Source organism: Dipteris shenzhenensis, chromosome 1 (assembly GCF_047967505.1).
Source record: "Dipteris shenzhenensis isolate YYH24624 ecotype China chromosome 1, Dip_SZ_1.0, whole genome shotgun sequence".
Classification (NCBI taxonomy): Eukaryota; Viridiplantae; Streptophyta; class Polypodiopsida; order Gleicheniales; family Dipteridaceae; genus Dipteris; species Dipteris shenzhenensis.
Genome location: NC_141596.1, coordinates 42,935,796 through 42,951,848, shown reverse-complemented (window position 1 = coordinate 42,951,848; position 16,053 = coordinate 42,935,796). Strand labels below are relative to the sequence as shown.

The 16,053-nt window shown below is 42.0% G+C and overlaps 1 protein-coding gene across 1 annotated transcript in view; it reads left to right on the top strand.

Annotated features, from left to right (window-relative positions):
* Nucleotides 1-12,601, top strand: part of LOC147905883 (D-xylose-proton symporter-like 3, chloroplastic) — a 62,093-nt gene extending 49,492 nt beyond the window's left edge. Inside the window, exon 14 of the mRNA XM_087382148.1 lies at nt 12,023-12,601. Coding sequence (XP_087238274.1) covers nt 12,023-12,154 — 132 coding nt within the window. The 3' untranslated portion in view covers nt 12,155-12,601. The remainder of the gene's footprint in view (nt 1-12,022) is intronic.
* The last annotated feature ends 3,452 nt before the right edge of the window (nt 12,602-16,053 follow it).

Below are 16,053 nucleotides of genomic sequence, written 5' to 3'. Positions count from 1 at the left end.
CAAACATTAGTTTCTCACGGTTCCAAGAAGGGGGCCTCATTTCCCTTTGACCTAGGTGATTCTACCTTGGGATACTCCATGATTAATGGAGACTACCAACCACAGTGTCACTGAAATGTCAAAGTTGTTGATGATCAGTATGTTGTGTTGGCAGAGATTTTGAGGGTAATTGCAACCTTACTTGTTAAAGACAGCAGAGACATTATCATTTCTCTCCCTCTCTCCCTCTCTCAACAGAGACACTAGGGCCCAGGACGACAGTTGGGCTGGAACCCCCGGAAGGATTTTATTACTTGAGAGAAGAATCAATACATGAGTTCAGCATGGAAGCTGTACATACCAAATTCAAACGTGAATTTCAATTACATGAGCTCTTAGGCTCCCCTTCTTGGCAACAAGCCACTTGTCAATTTCTACTTTACTTTCCTAATTACATGCCACTAAGGGCAACTCTGGAGTCTTCGAAGCACTTGGTCACGTGAAGCACCTCCTAGACTCTTGGTAGGCTCCATTGCGCTTAGGAAAATCACTCTTCCTAGTACCTGCAACAATTAATTAAAGCGCACCACCATGGCACCCATTAATTGTTGACGCTTTGCATGCAAACAACACACTGTGGACTAATTCTAGCCACGGTGGGTGTCCCCATTGAACACATGTGCACACATAACAAATATAAAAATATATATTTATATTTATTCTCTGGTTGACCGGAGTCAACACTCTTGATTATAATTAAGAGGCTTTGACCAAGGGTTGAGGCACCTTAATTATAGTCAAGTCTCTCCAACCGAAGTTGGCACATCTTGGTTAACCGTAGTTAACCCTCTTGGCAATAAACCAAGTCTCGTTGACCGAAGTCAACACTCTCTGACTGTAGTCAGCTCTGTGGTTCTTTGGTTAACCGTAGTTAACCCTCTTGGTGATAAACCAAGTCTCCCCGACCGAAGTCAGGTTTACTTGACCAGAGTCAAGTATCTTTGACTGTAGTCAATTCTCTGACCATTAAAAGAACTCTTTGACCATAATTAACACATATGAAAACTCTTTAATTATGATCAAATAAATGGTCAACTGGGATATTTACATGATGGTGACATCCCCTCGGCTTCTATTCAGTTGACCTCAACTGAAAAGCTTCCTTATAAACATCCAAAAGCTGTGGATGATCGGACAACATGTCTTCATCCATCCACTTGGCATCTAATGCCGTATAATTCTTGAATTTTACAAGATACCTGTAAAACTCCTTGCCCTGAGGGCCTTTGCGCACAGTATGGTACACAATCTGTTCTAGTTGAAGGACCTCCTCCAGCTCATCCACTTCTGGTGGATCCTCTGATACGGGCTCTGTAGGCTCTGGCCCCTGGAATTTCTTTAGAAGACTCACATGGAATGCATTGTGAATCCTCCAATGCTCTGGCAATGTTAGCCTGTATGCAACCTCATTTATTCTTTTTGTAACCCGGAAAGGGCCATAGTACCTGGGAGATAACTTTGCATACACTTTCTGTTTGCCTTTAAACTTACGGAGCCTAGCTTTCTCGAACTTTAAAAGTACCCAATCCCCTTCCTTGAGATCTAACTGTCTCCTATGCTTATCCGCAGCTCTTTTATGTTTCTCTTGAGACCTTTCGATTGCTGTTTGGACTTGGCTGTAAGCTGTTTGGAGGTTTCTCACAAACTGATCAGCTGCAAATATGTCGTCCTTGGTCCTCAGGATAGGTGGCAAAATCACCTTTCCATAGATGACCTCAAAGGGGGCTTTCCCTCTCTCTGCATCCCAGAGTCTCCTGCTCTCATGGGCCACTACATGACCATTCTGATGCAATGCAGCCCCAACACATTCCCCACAAGCATCACAATCCACATCAAATGGTTGATACAAATCTGAAACGATTAAGATTGGCTCTGTAGTCAGCCTCTCCTTGAGTGTGGTGAAGGCTGTCTTTTGAGGAATTCCTCATCTGAAAGCTGCATTTTTCTTAGTAAGATCGTGGAGTGGAGCGGCTATATCCGCAAAATGCCTGATAAACCTTCTGTAGTAAGAACACAGGCCCAGGAAACTTCGAACTTCATGCACAGTTTTCAGCTCTAGCCCCATTCCTGAATGGCATGGATCTTTGTTGAATCCATCTGTATCCCATTCTTGGATATTATATGCCCCAGATAATGGATTTCTTCTTGGAAGAATTCACTTTTCTTGCTGTTTGCATAGAGCTGATGATTTCTCAGCTCGTGAAACACTATAGCAAGATGTTCCTTGTGCTCTTCTTCGGACTTAGAAAAGACAATTATGTCATCGAAGAAGGTACCAGTGAACCATCTGTAGGGTCGGAAGATACAATCCATCATCCTATTGAAGGTAGCTGGGGCATTTGTTAATCCAAAAGGCATCACCAGATATTTATACAACCCAGAAGTAGTGCGTAACGCTGTCTTGTGCACATCCTGAGGCTGTATCCTCACTTGGTGATAGCCACTCTTTAAGTCTATCTTGCTGAAAACTGAAGCTCCATTTAACTGATCCAGCACATCATCAATGCACGGAATAGGGAATTTGTTCTTGATGGTCATTTTGTTCAGTGCGCGGTAATCGACACACATACGGAATGAGCCATCTTTCTTTTGTACTAGCAGTACAAGGGAACAAAAAGGAGAAGAACTGGGCTGAATCAACCCCTTGGACAACAAGTCTTGCACCTGAGTCATAATCTCCTATCGCTGAGTTGCACTAACTCTGTATGGGGGCCTATTGGGTGGCTCACTTCCAGGAATGAGTTCTATGCCATGATCCTCAAGTCTCTCGGGGGGTAGCTCCCCTGGCAAAGCATCAGAAAAGCAATCTTTAAAATTTTCAATAAACTGAAATTTATTCTGATCTGCCTCACTTGTTTCAGCATGCATTTCCACATCTCTCTCTATTACAAAAATCATGTAAGCTGAAACTGCAGACTTTATTTCTTTTTCAACGGAACTATTTGATACTTTGCCCCTATGTACAGACTCCAGCACTCTTTCAGGAAGAGTCAACTTCACTGCCTTGCGATGAAACCAAGGCATACCCAAGACTACATCATGATGTTTCAGTGGAGAAATGAAGAAGTCTTCTTGATCCACATAACTCTGTACATGAAGACGGAGCTTCCCTATCAAGGGAGTGACTGGCATAGGGTTCCCACAAAACATTTGATCGGCATCCAAAGCCGTGCCCAACTCCTCCGTCTTTATTCCCAGCCTCAGGGCTAGGTCCTCTGATATGAAATTATCAGTAGCCCTTGGATCAAATAAAATTAGCGCTTGCTGGTCTCTAACTTTGCCCCATGATAGCAGCAATTCTCGTTCTTCTGGGTTTGAAACATGACCCAGTATGTAAGGAATTCCTCCTGCCATTGGCTTTTGCGGTCTGCGTGGCTTCTCTGCCTCTTTTCCCTTCGAAGTTGAAGGCTTTGTTGGGCACTGGGCAGCCACATGCCCCTCTTTGCCACACTTAAAGCATTTCCCATCTCTGCGAAACTCAGCTATCTGTTCAGGAGTGAATGGGGATTTGCTTTTATAAGTCTTTGAAAACTGAGTACCCCTCAGCTTCTGAGGTTGAAACCCTTTCTTTTCAACCTTGGGGTACTCTTTCTTTTCTGATTTTGAAATTTCAGCACGTCGTGCATGCAAGGATAGTACTATAGATAAATCTTGTAACGGCACAAGACTAGCTATTGAAGCTGAATGCGTAAGGTCTTGAATGTTCTTTGCCCCCAAAGCATTTACTACTGCCTGAATTCTTGGACTGAGACCTGCTCTGTACTTTCTCATTTGGGTTCCTTTGCAGATCTTTTTGAAAGGTGCAACCTGCAAATAAGCATCCCAAAACTTTTGGTTGTACACATCCACTGTATCTCCTGCATCCATATGCAAACTGTCCCAATCTTGAAGAACATGGTCTCTAAACTGTTTAGGCATAAACTGTTGGTAGAAGGCTTTCTTGAAGTCCTTTCACCTCTTTGGGGTTTTTGAAAGGTGCAACCTACAAATAAGCATCCCAAAACTTTTGGTTGTACACATCCACTGTATCTCCTGCATCCATATGCAAACTGTCCCAATCTTGAAGAACATGGTCTCTAAACTGTTTAGGCATAAACTATTTGTAGAAGGTTTTCTTGAAGTCCTTTCACCTCTTTGGGGTTGACCCATCTGTGGTATGTGCACTCCACCATGCACTAGCTGTTGCTGTCAAGTGTAAACTGACCATTCTTAATTTGGAGGATTCTGAAAACTTTTCTGTACCAAACGCAAAATCAAACTACTTGATGAACTGCAATGCTTTGTCTGTATGACCATATTGTCCATTATAGGTCATAAACTTGACAGATTTGCCTCTCTTTTTGAATTTTTTGGTCTCTCTGGAAGACTTACTCTTCCTAGACTTCTTGTGTTTCCTTCTTTTCTTGGATGGTTTATCTGATAAAGAAGAAGATATAGAAGTCGAGCGCGAGATAGATGGCAAAGAACTTGATCGGTGATGATGCCTCGATCTCTTCTTGCTATGAGACCGTCCCCTATGAGATCTCTCTTTCTCTGGAGAACTCATCTCCCTCGTAGATCATGGATTTTAAGGAAAGACAAACAAAGGGTTTAGGGGGAGCATAGGAGTGGGAGAGAAAGAAGGTGTAAGAGCATGGGGGAAAGAAGAGAGAGGAGAGAGGAGGAGGAGGAGGGAGAAGGAGGAGGAGGAGGAGGGAGGAGGAGAGGGAGAGGGTGGATTGCAAGGTTGGAGGAGAGGGGAGGAGGAGTTGTAAGGTTAGGACGTGCTTTTGGAGATGGAGTGCAAGGAAGCATGGACACTTGAGACAAATGCTTGGAATACCAAAGTAGACTGAACACAATGTCCCAAAGAGTGTGGGCTTCATTCCATTATGGGGTATTTATACAAGTTCGAGAGCTTCTCTCTCTGCATGTAGGAATTGTAACACAAAGTTATATCACAAAGTTGGAGAGCTTCTCTTTCTATATGTAGAAGTCGTATGTAGAAGTTGTAACATAAAGTTATATCACAAAGTTGTAACACAAAGTTGTAACGCATTCTCTTTCTACATGTAGAAGTCGTATGTAGAAGTTGTAACACAAAGTTGTAACACATTCTCTTTCTACATGTAGAAGTCGTATGTAGGAGTTGTAACACAAAGTTGTAACACATTCTCTTTCTATATGTAGAAGTCGTATGTAGGAGTTGTAACACAAAGTTGTAACACATTCTCTTTCTACATAAGTTCATGTTGGCACAGAGTCAACATACTCCTGGATCCATTTTATTACCCGTCCTCGGGTTATGGCTTATCTTGATTTCAGAGTTGGGATGCCATGTGCGTAATCCAGTCGTACCTGCTGTAATGCTTTTGCACCATACAATTTGTGGTCTGTAGTCAAGAAGCTTATCTCCTCTTAAGGAGGGATAGACGGCTGTGAATTTCAGAGGGGATCTCGTTGCTGAGGTTGCGGACTGTGCCATCGAATCTTCTTGGGAAGAGATTTGACGGGGGTCTCGTTTTTTAGGCTAGCATTTCTTGCTATCTTGCATACATGTTGGATGTGATTGCACCTGTATCATTGAGCTTCTAGGTAATTAGAATGCAAGTTTGATATTTTTGCATATAGGAGACGGCTATGATGTTTGGCGGGGGTCTCGTTGCGGAGGCTACAGACTCTTTTGCCAATTTATCTTGAGTTTTGGCATAGCTTCTTGTCCTGCTTGTGAATTCATTGCATGCTTTGAGAGTATGGAATGAAAGTGTGTGATACTATTTTTGATGCAATCTATTATGTGCCTATGCAAAATCATGTGAGTGCATGTGATGTGTCTAACTATATGCTTATTTGTGGGATTTAATAGGGAAACTAAGACTCAAACATCCCTAATACGAAATTGATTAGGTCTTCCTAAATGTGCAAAAACGTGCATATGCTAGTGAGTGTGCGTGTAACAATCTAGTACAAACTATATGTGCAAAAACGTGCATATGCGAGTGAGTGCTTGTGATACAATCTAATCCTAACTAAGGAAGACTTGGTTTCCCAAATCGTTGTTTTTATCGGGGATGGCTTGCGTGTTGAAGTAGTAGCGCTTTAGTTGGCTCCCGGTTATTGTTGTGTTGAATTGGACTCCGTCCAAGGTTTCTAGCAGCACAGCTTGAACTTCAGATGCTTTTCATGGTCTTGGCATTGCTTTGGGGACACTGCCACTTGTATAATTCTTGAAGTACTCCAGCACTTCTTAAAGATCAGCCTTTGATGTGTTGAACTAGCCTGACATGTGCCATGTGTACGGGGTGGCATAGTATTATAATTTGTTTGACTCTTGTAGATCCTTTTTTTTTTCTTTTTTTTTTTCTTTTTTTTCTTTTTTTTTGGGTGAATTCTCTTGATCGATCTTCATATGCACATGTGGCTTATACTTTCGAAACTTCTTATGTTGGGAACTGTGGGGTAACTTTTCCACTGGTAAGGTGTTTCCAAGTAAGGGTTCATTTGCTGCGCATACTTCTTCCAGTCCCTTAGGTGACCGTTCAAGAGGCGGTGATTCTGATTTTGAGGGAGTTGACTTTGCAAGGTACAATTCGAAGCACTCATGAATACAATCCTAGAGCCCTACCTCAATAAACTGTTTTGGTCTTTATTGATGATATTTGTCTATACAGTAAATCCAAGGAGGAGGACCCTGAAGCATGCAATTCGGACTCACAAACTCTTTGCCAAAACAAGAAAATGTACATTCATGGCAAATGAGGTGGAGTATCTTGGTCATATTGTTAACAGTAGTGGGATTAGAGTGGACCCCAATAAGGTCAAGTGTGTAAGAGAATGGCCACACTCCAAAAATACTATTGAGTTAAGGGGTTTCCTTGGGCTTTGCCTCTTTCTATAGGAGGTTAATCAAGCGCTGTGCATTGGCAGCACTTGGCAGAAAATAGTTTCAAAGCTTGAAGGATGCCTTGACTTAAAGCTCCAATCCTTGTATATCCAGATTTCTATCAGCCATTTACTATTGAAGCTGATGCTAGTGGTAGAGGCATTGGGACTGTGCTGAAACAGGGACATGGTGTACTAGCCTATTAGAGTTGTAAGTTGGATGAGAAGGAGCTGAGCTGCCACATACCTTACTTCCATTTGGTGACTGATCTATCACCTTCTACTGTGTACATGTTCAAACTATTACAATAGGGGGGATTTGTAAGATGTTAGTAGTGAGTTGCTGTGCACACATGACCCAGGGGCACTTTTATCCCCAGTAAGGGGTTTTCCCCTTGGGCTACTTAGGGCTTTTCTTTTGTTTGAGGGTACAAAACCCTAAGTTTTGTTGTATTTTAGTCACTCTTTTTGCAATAGCAACAACTCATTTTGCTTCATGCCTGCTCACTCCACTCTCAATCCTCCTCCCATTTCCAACAATGCCCTGATGAAGGAAAATTTAAAGCTGAAAGAATTGAACAATGCCCAAGGTAAAGTGATAGAGAGAGAATTGAAAAATGCCCGAGGTAAAGTGATAGAGAGCTTTATGTAGATGGAAGTCAAAGTGGATGCTAAGTTGGAAGCACATACATAAGAGGCCAAAACATGGTAAGAGATGGTTGATCGGGTGCAAACCTCAAAGGTCATTCAAGTAAAGAAACTAGAAGATGCAATAAAGCCCTTGATCTTAAATAGGTTGGGATTAAGGGGGATGCAGGGCGATACCTCATCATTAAGTTCAAGGATGCACAATTAAGATAGGGTGTCTTCACTAGGAGGTATGTCCTCAAGGGGACTACAGTCCATGTTAATGAGACCTTACTCAAATGCAAATGGAACATAGGAAGGAAGGCCCCAAGAAGGTAATTTCCCTTGCTGGTTTTTATATCTTGATTCACCATACTATACTTAATTATGATTCACCATAATATGGTGAATCGAGAGGTTCATTTCCCTTGTTAATTGTCATATCCTGCATTGTGGTTCACCATATTATGATGACTCTTCTGATTTGGGTGCCAATGCCTCTACTTTCAAGCAGGAAGAGTCATTATTCTAGGGGATTGCAATGTAAGGACAGTAAGTGAGCAGTTTGTAGGTGCCTCATTGAAGTTCTACCATGAGAGGTTTTGTAGCCCCATCAATAGTAGAAGCTATCGTATGAAAGTTTCGCAAGGCCTATAATGGTTTCAACAAGGTTCATTTTGTGAACGCATTTAGAGTACACAGTGAGGTTGATGGACCATCTCCCAGTTGACCATCAAAGGAGCTAGCAAGTCATTCAACGTCAAACAAGCGTTGAGCCAGGTACTCTCAGCCAAGAGAGCTGCAAAGGAAAGGGTCCAATGCACATGCTTCCTCATCAACAACGTATAATGGTGTCAACTAATCACATGTTCATCTCCTTTGATGATGTCAGATCGACTCAAAATCCAAAAACATGTGTAGGCACTCCCAATGCATTGTGAGTTGAAGCACCGTTGTCGACTGTGTTGTTGGAAGACGAAACTTGGTGGTGAGGGAGTTGTCCAACAAATCCTTCAAAACTGCCACTGTCCAAAACGATAGTGACCTTCGTTCTGGCTATCTGGCCATAACACATGAGAACCTCGAGAATTCCTTCTCCTCGAGGACCTCCCTTCTGTAGAGTTTCTGCAACTTGTGAGACTGCTCCTAAGATTGTAGCAGATCTTGATGGAAGCGAAGTTGTAATCTCTGCACTATCTGAAGGATGCAAATGGGGGCAATGCTGCTTGTTGTGGCGATGCACATGGCAATGATAACAAAGATGCTCCTTGTTGCGCCTCTGCTTCTCCTCCCTGTTGAGAAAACCCCAAAACTTACTGCCGGTTGATGTCTTGATGTCTAAGGATGCTCCTCGTTGTGCCTTTGCCTCTCCTCCATGTTGAGAAAACCCCCAAACTTAGTCACTTGATGTCTTGATGTGTGAGGTGCTGTTGGTCCTGTGGTCTGCTGACATTTCTTGTTGAGAGCTCATGAGCTCAAAATTCTAAGTCATAAGCGTTGTCGTTCGTCGCTGGCCTGAAGCTGCAAACATATCATAAGTGTCATACTGAAGACCATGAAAAAAACTTATTGATCCAGTCCTTGTGTGAAAGTTGAAACCTACAAGTGGATGGCCACTTGAATCAAGTGATTTACGGAGTAGTTAAATGATTCAGTGGTGCCTTGTACTAGCTCGAAGAATTTTCTGTAAAGATAGCCCATGTACTATGGTGTCAAGAATCGGCTCGGATGTCCTTGACGAACTATTTCCAATTGGCAAAGCAAAAAATTTTAAAACAATCTCGGAGGAAGGGATGGAGGTTGACTCAGATGGGACAACCGTTCTTTTTCCTCTCCTCCCTCCAAAAATCTCTCACGCACAAGTATTTAGAGCTAGATTTGCTATAATTGACCCTCTCTCTTCTGGAAAAGACAACCTTAATGTGACAGAACCTCACTCTAGTGGATTAGGCAGTTCGCTACCTCTATCTCTTTCCCCCTTTGTAGGGGAGATTGAAATAGGAGATTCATCTCTATTTCTCCACTCCGCGACAAACAGAAGACCAACATATGGAAGACCAGGTGACAATCATGCAAACAGACAATCTATGTATGGCCATTGTACGCAGGTGTGCCACAAGCTCATAAAGGAGGGTTATTCTCCACGCCTTTCCACGGATCACGACATTCTACTGGCCTTGCTAGTTCCCAAATATTGGACGACTCTTCATTAGAAAATCCTTGCAGAGAGACCAACAAGAAGAAAGGAAGACTCATTCACAAGAAGCGAGTTCCAAGCCCACAAAGCAATACACGAGAGCTTCATGTTGAGGGCCATCAACCTTAAAAAATGCCAACTTCTTTTACTCCAAGTATTTGTGTCTCTATCACCATCAATCAAGATCCCCATAACGACTAAATGGATTGGTTGAAAACTTATGCCTTAGTGGGCTTTTCCTGGTTGCAGTCCCCCTATTGCTTTCCTTGAGTCTTGGGTTAGAGAGGGGCGACAGTTACGAACGTACGTTTTCTGAGGAAACAATACTACGTCTTTCTTTTTGAGAAAGAACAAATGGCAGCCAAAGTCCTCTACTAGGTACTTTTGACTATAAGGAACCAACCTAACTACTTAGAGAATTGGTCTCTTGACTTAACTCTGATAAAAATACTTGCTTCCTATGTGGCCTATCAGACCACATGGTTAAGAATTCTCCTCAAAGAGAGGGCAAGGCTAGACCTCCGGTTGAATCTTCAACTTTGTTCTTGGTTCCAAAAGAGAACTGGGTTCCAAAAGACAACAAATCAAAAGAGGGGAAAATAATGCTGTTGTCTCTGGAGATCTCACCAGCAAGCTATTATATTTAATTTGCAAGAATGCTTTGGAGGGTCTAGCAGATCAAGAAACGTAAGAAAGGATACAGGATCATAAGAACGACTTTGAAGACATTGAAATTAAGCCACGATGGTCAAAATATTTTGAGGACGAAATAAATAAATGGTGATAGAGCTGCTTGAGGATGATAATTTTGGGGAGGAATTGCCTCTGTGAGAAGGACTTCTCAGTTCAAGGGAGAGATTTAGGCACTATGCAAAACAAAAGGAGATTGTCGCCAGATTAAGGAGACAGCCATACAAGTGACAAGCCTCAACCCAAGAGCTAAAAAGCAGAAAAAAAGAGGTAAGTAAGCCTGTATCATTCCTTACTTCTTAACGTGTGTGGACTTACTACATGGTCACTGAATGCAATAATTTTCTCTGGAATGTACCAGATGTGTCCTTTTTCATCCATGGGAGACAATTCCTCAAGGACTTGCTCCAAAGGGCCTAAGTATTTCTTAAAAAATGAGACGTGGAAAAGTTATGGATTCTAGAAGATGGGGCAGTGCCAACTGGTAAGCAACTCGCCAACTCTCTTCAGAACTTTGTAAGGGCCACAGCACTTGTTAGCAAGCTTAGTATTAGTGGGACTTGGGGAGCCTGAGAAACACATGATCTCCTCCTCGAAACAGTTGTGTAGAAACTCTATCCAAGGGGAGCCCAAATCTACACCCCTACTGGAATTGTTCTGCAATAAACGTAAAGAACCTGTGCTTCTGGCGAATTAACTTTGCTATTCCCAGCCGAGCAAATTCTCCTCCTCATTCACCTTGGGGAGGTGTAGGCCACCTCCTGGGAATGGAAAATGGTGCTCTGGATCAAATATTTCCTCTAAATAGAGGGATGCAGGGTCAAATAGGGTTTCCGACAATATCAGCCATGGGTGTGCGTTTAAGCATTGGCATTAGGAACAGCCTTGGGGTGACCATGGTGTCCTGATTTTGAGGAGCGAGGATATTGCTTAAGAGGTGACTTGTGCTCAATGGAACATGTTGCAAATGGGATAGTTGTTAACGATGTTTAGGTCCCCTCCAACATTGCTCCTGCCTTTGCAATTCTTCTACACCCTTCAACTGATCCAAAATAACGTTATCACCCTGCAAATAGACGGCAACATCATCTGGGAAACTCGAATGCAGAAGCTCCTCCATCATATGGCAAAGCTTTAAGTTTGAAGCTCTTAAGTTGAGTGTTCTTACATATGTTTTATTCTATATTTATGATGCTTAGTTTGGGATCTTTGTGGCCTTACCTCCACCCTTCATATTTTCAAAGGAAGCCACAATGATGGCTGAACATTGATTAATGGGCCTACCTGCACATGGCCATTTTGCACACAGCATTTCACATGCTGCATACATGCTCTGCATGCATGGCTATAGAGATTTTGCATTGGATTGCTTTTCTTTGTACTTTTATGTGTGGTGATGCACCTCAGATGGGAGGTATTTGCGAGCAAACTATCGTTTGCTAGGTATTTACATTGAAATATATCAACCCTTTCATTGTTGATCTGGTTTGTAATGTGAGAGCTAGATCAATTGAGCATTAATGTAAAGCTAGACTGATATAACAATGTGTAATTAAGCATGTTGGACATTCAGCTTGTGATGTATTCTAGGGATTTCTGTGTTGCCAGGATGCAATTGGTACTGCTGCAACATTCTCAATGTTTGGGATCATCGGTGTGCTTGCAATACTATTTATCATCTTCAAAGTGCCTGAGACAAAGGGTTTAAGCTTGGAAGAGATAGAGGAACTCTTAACATGAGTAAGAATTGAGGATGGGGGGAAGAGATATCAGCCATGAAAAATTTAACCTGGTGAGCTCCTTACCAATACATCTTACCAACCATTGTTTCTTCAAAGAAGATTGGAAGAGAAGCTTGGTGGTAGTATGAGATGTTTGTAAATCTACATGTGCAGTGGTAGAAATACTTACCACTCTTATAGTGACATGCCAATTTTCAAATGCCAACGATATCTCATGGAATCACAAGAATATCTTCCTGAATTTTGTTGAACATTTTCGCGAGAGTCCATTCTTTGCTGCTGCTAAGGCAAGGGGTCATTTATCCCTTGACTTCACAGAGCTTTAGGTGTGAGGAAATTTTCCTTCAACAAAGCCCTTATCACATTCTTGGTACCATCAGTGAATGTACAAAGCAAGGACATTTCCTTATTTGATATTTATTGATTAAGTTTATCATTTGTAGAATTCACCACCCAATTTAATATTTTATGTAAAATGGTAGCTATTTTGTGTAATTATGGATAGTCCAAGTAGTATACAATGGTGTTTCATAAATATGACGTGTAAGAGTACCAGTCTGCAAGCTTAATAGTGGTGATCGTGTCTCTAGCTTGTGGTTTGGGCTAGCATCAATATAAAGGAAAGATTTGCCTAGCTTGAATTTGTGACTTTTTAACTCCTAGTTGAGAAGGCTACGCATGGAAACTAGTAATTCCTTGCCTCGATATGATAATATATGATTGCTGAATTTTGAAATCTACCTGAAAGTAATGCGAATGCTACATTTGTATGGCATGAAATTGGATACACTAGTTTACTGAGAAAAGACGTTAAAATGTCCTTGGACATCAGAGTGCCTTGATTTTGGTCTACCTTTGCTGAATTAATTATGCCATTTTGCAAGTTGATAGTGTTCCTTTTTTGAGTTTTGACACCTCTTTAATGACATCAATGGAAATGGATTTCAACCTTTTAATATGAAGTCGCATTTCATGAAGCATGCTTCTTGTTTGGTGTGAGTGCCCCACAATTTTTTAAAATCATCGCCATAATTTTAAAGCTTTCAATATTCTTATTAGAGAACATCTACAATATATATTTTTGGAACGATGTATGGACTTTTTAAAATCAGAGCCTTTTATATTTGCATGCAAATTTTAGTAATAACTTGGAGAGGGAAGCAACCTTTCCTAACATTCTTGGTGTCATAGCATTTCCATGATAGAAATCCACTCAATCCCAATACTAAGGCAATCTTGTATGGTATTAGGGTTGATTACCAACAGCGTCTGCAATCTCTAGAGTATCGTGATGTGTGCGCGCGCGTGGTGTGTATACGCTATAAGCCTCTACTTGAAAGCGCTTATGGAGATTTCTTTGAATGTTGTAATGTACATTATGATGCCCTATATGTTAGCACCACTCACAAACAAGTGTCATATAGATGGCAGATATTGTTTCTTTGTTTCTATTCTAGAGGGATGATGTCCAAGCTTCTTGAAATTTGGTGACCATTTTGAAAGTCAGTTGACATTGTAATAAGATATAGGTAATTTGTATCAAATTTGCAAACGATTTACAATGTATAACACCACAATTAGAGTGAAAAGATTGTGGGAGAACTACTAAGTTCATGCATTATGTTATGTCTAGCAGCGCCATACATGACCTGACTTTTCACACCAACTAGGCAATCATAAAGAGCTTGTTGCGAGTCCACAAGCCCTACCTCGTTTCTCTTTAGAAGTTGGGATGGTGAAGAGCTTGCTTGTAGTATTAAGGGTATTTTTTAATTCAAATTTGTCAATCTAAATTCTAATCAAGAAATAGTAGGAGTTGACTTCTTTTAACATTTAAATCTATAACAATATACTATGGTTGTCTTTTAAGAGAAACATGCTTTATATTTTTAATAAACGACTTGCCTTATTTGTGCACTTGAAGCCCTTACAAATTTAATGGGGGAAATAAAAAGATGTTAGTAGACAGGAAGAGTCATTTATAATCAAGGACTTTTAATGTTGACCCGAAATGCAATGGGCAACGAAAACAAGCTAAACAAATAAAAAAGCTATACACCCTTTAAAAGATAGGACCACACCGAAGCAAGGGCTAACAGAAAGCTGAAAGCTAGAGCTAAAAGCTAGGGTTGGAGCTTGTATTGAGCAAGACCACAGAGTAGAGATCATAGTTGCTTGTATTTTGGTAGTGTGACACACAATATGGGCCCAGATCCCCCTTCTGTAATATAAGATTTGATTTCCATCTATATTCTTCTTCATTTCACATGTCTTCATATGTTTGTGTCCATGTTATAACAACCCTCGCTACACGACACTTGGCTTCCCTTACAACCCGCAGCATTGGTCGAAGCATGACGTTAGGCTACCTACTTACTATCAGGTCTCTCCCACTTTACGCGTTATGACAATAAGAGAGGGCATCTTAGCGGGCTACAAGCATACACATAGACATACAAGTAGTGATTGCATGGTAGTGAGGGGAAAAGACTGTCAACGTCTAGTAGTCAAGGTGGGACTTACTGTAAAAGAGTGGAAGATTGTGAGGAATGAGCATTAGGAGCCCCTAGACACGAGAGCATAATCATTTGAGCGTACAAGAGCTCATGTTGACAAGGAACGAGATGTGATAACTGCTTGGAGTGATACACTACTACAAGTGAGTGCTATGAGTCAAAGAAAGACCTACAGCTTCTGAGAACCTACGCATCTACGTGTGTTTTGAAGGGTGGAAGGAATTAAGAAGAACTCAGAACCGGGACTGGATGATAGGAGGCAAAGAATGGGAGTGGAGTGTGGTATCCGACAGTAGAGAGCACGAGGCATTACCTAGAAGAGATGCATCATTAGACTACTATGTAGAGGCATGCAGTGAGCCACGCGTAGAAACTTGTAACAAGAGGAACCTTTGAGTCATCATCTTCGAGAAGCCCATCAAGCCTTGAATCAAGATGTGCCTCCAATCAAGAATGATGTGGTAGACCGGATGAGCCATGAGCGAGTCCCGAGTCAAGGTGTGCATCCAACCGCCGGGAGTGAAGGGCATGACCAAAAGAAGAGAGACAAAGTCAAGAACCGTGGCATGCACATTTCAATGAGGAAGTAATGTGTGAGCCCTCCTGGCTCACACATTGCATCAAAATGTCCGCTGCCAAGAGAGGACAACCAGACGCCAAATGTCAGCAAACAGTTGCAAAGCTCGCCGAGGAAGGTGCAACAAACTGAAGAGGTGGTAGGTGAACCGTCTTTCTCCTTTGCAGAGGTAGTAAAGACTGGACAAGATGGTCTGCATGCCATCGACCTTGCTTGCATGGAGCATGACTTACAGAATATCAACATCAGGAAACAGGAGGGGTTTCAAACAGGAGAGGTAAGGAAAATTCTGCGCATGCAGGTCGACATCCAACCGGAATTGCTGTGTAGAGAGTATAACAGGCTGCTGGACTGTGGGGTCTTCATGCTGTTCATGGGACGATATCCGTTGGTGTGCATTGTGAGGATTCTTCCAAGCAACGGTTTCGTCTCCTAGTGAACGAGAGTGGCTGGTGTCAAGTTCAATCGGCTAGCGGGAAAACCTGGTCTACGCAATCCCGTGGAGCGCATCCTTCACATCGAAGGAGGTTCTTCAACACGAATGTCCTGTTTGGATCCACTTCCAGGGACTTAACGAGATACTACTACCACAGCTGGCGACGATTGCAGCGGCCATGGGGAGAGTTCTCTACATGCCACTGATTCAACCTAAGAGGGCTTCGCCGAAAGCATGCATAATGTGGGATAGAAGAAAGGAGGTCCCAGAAGCGCTGGAGTTGGACCTTCCAAACGGATGGAACCTCTTTGTGGAGGTACGATTCAACATTTTCACTGTGCTTGTTACTTTTACAGGAAAAGCGGCCA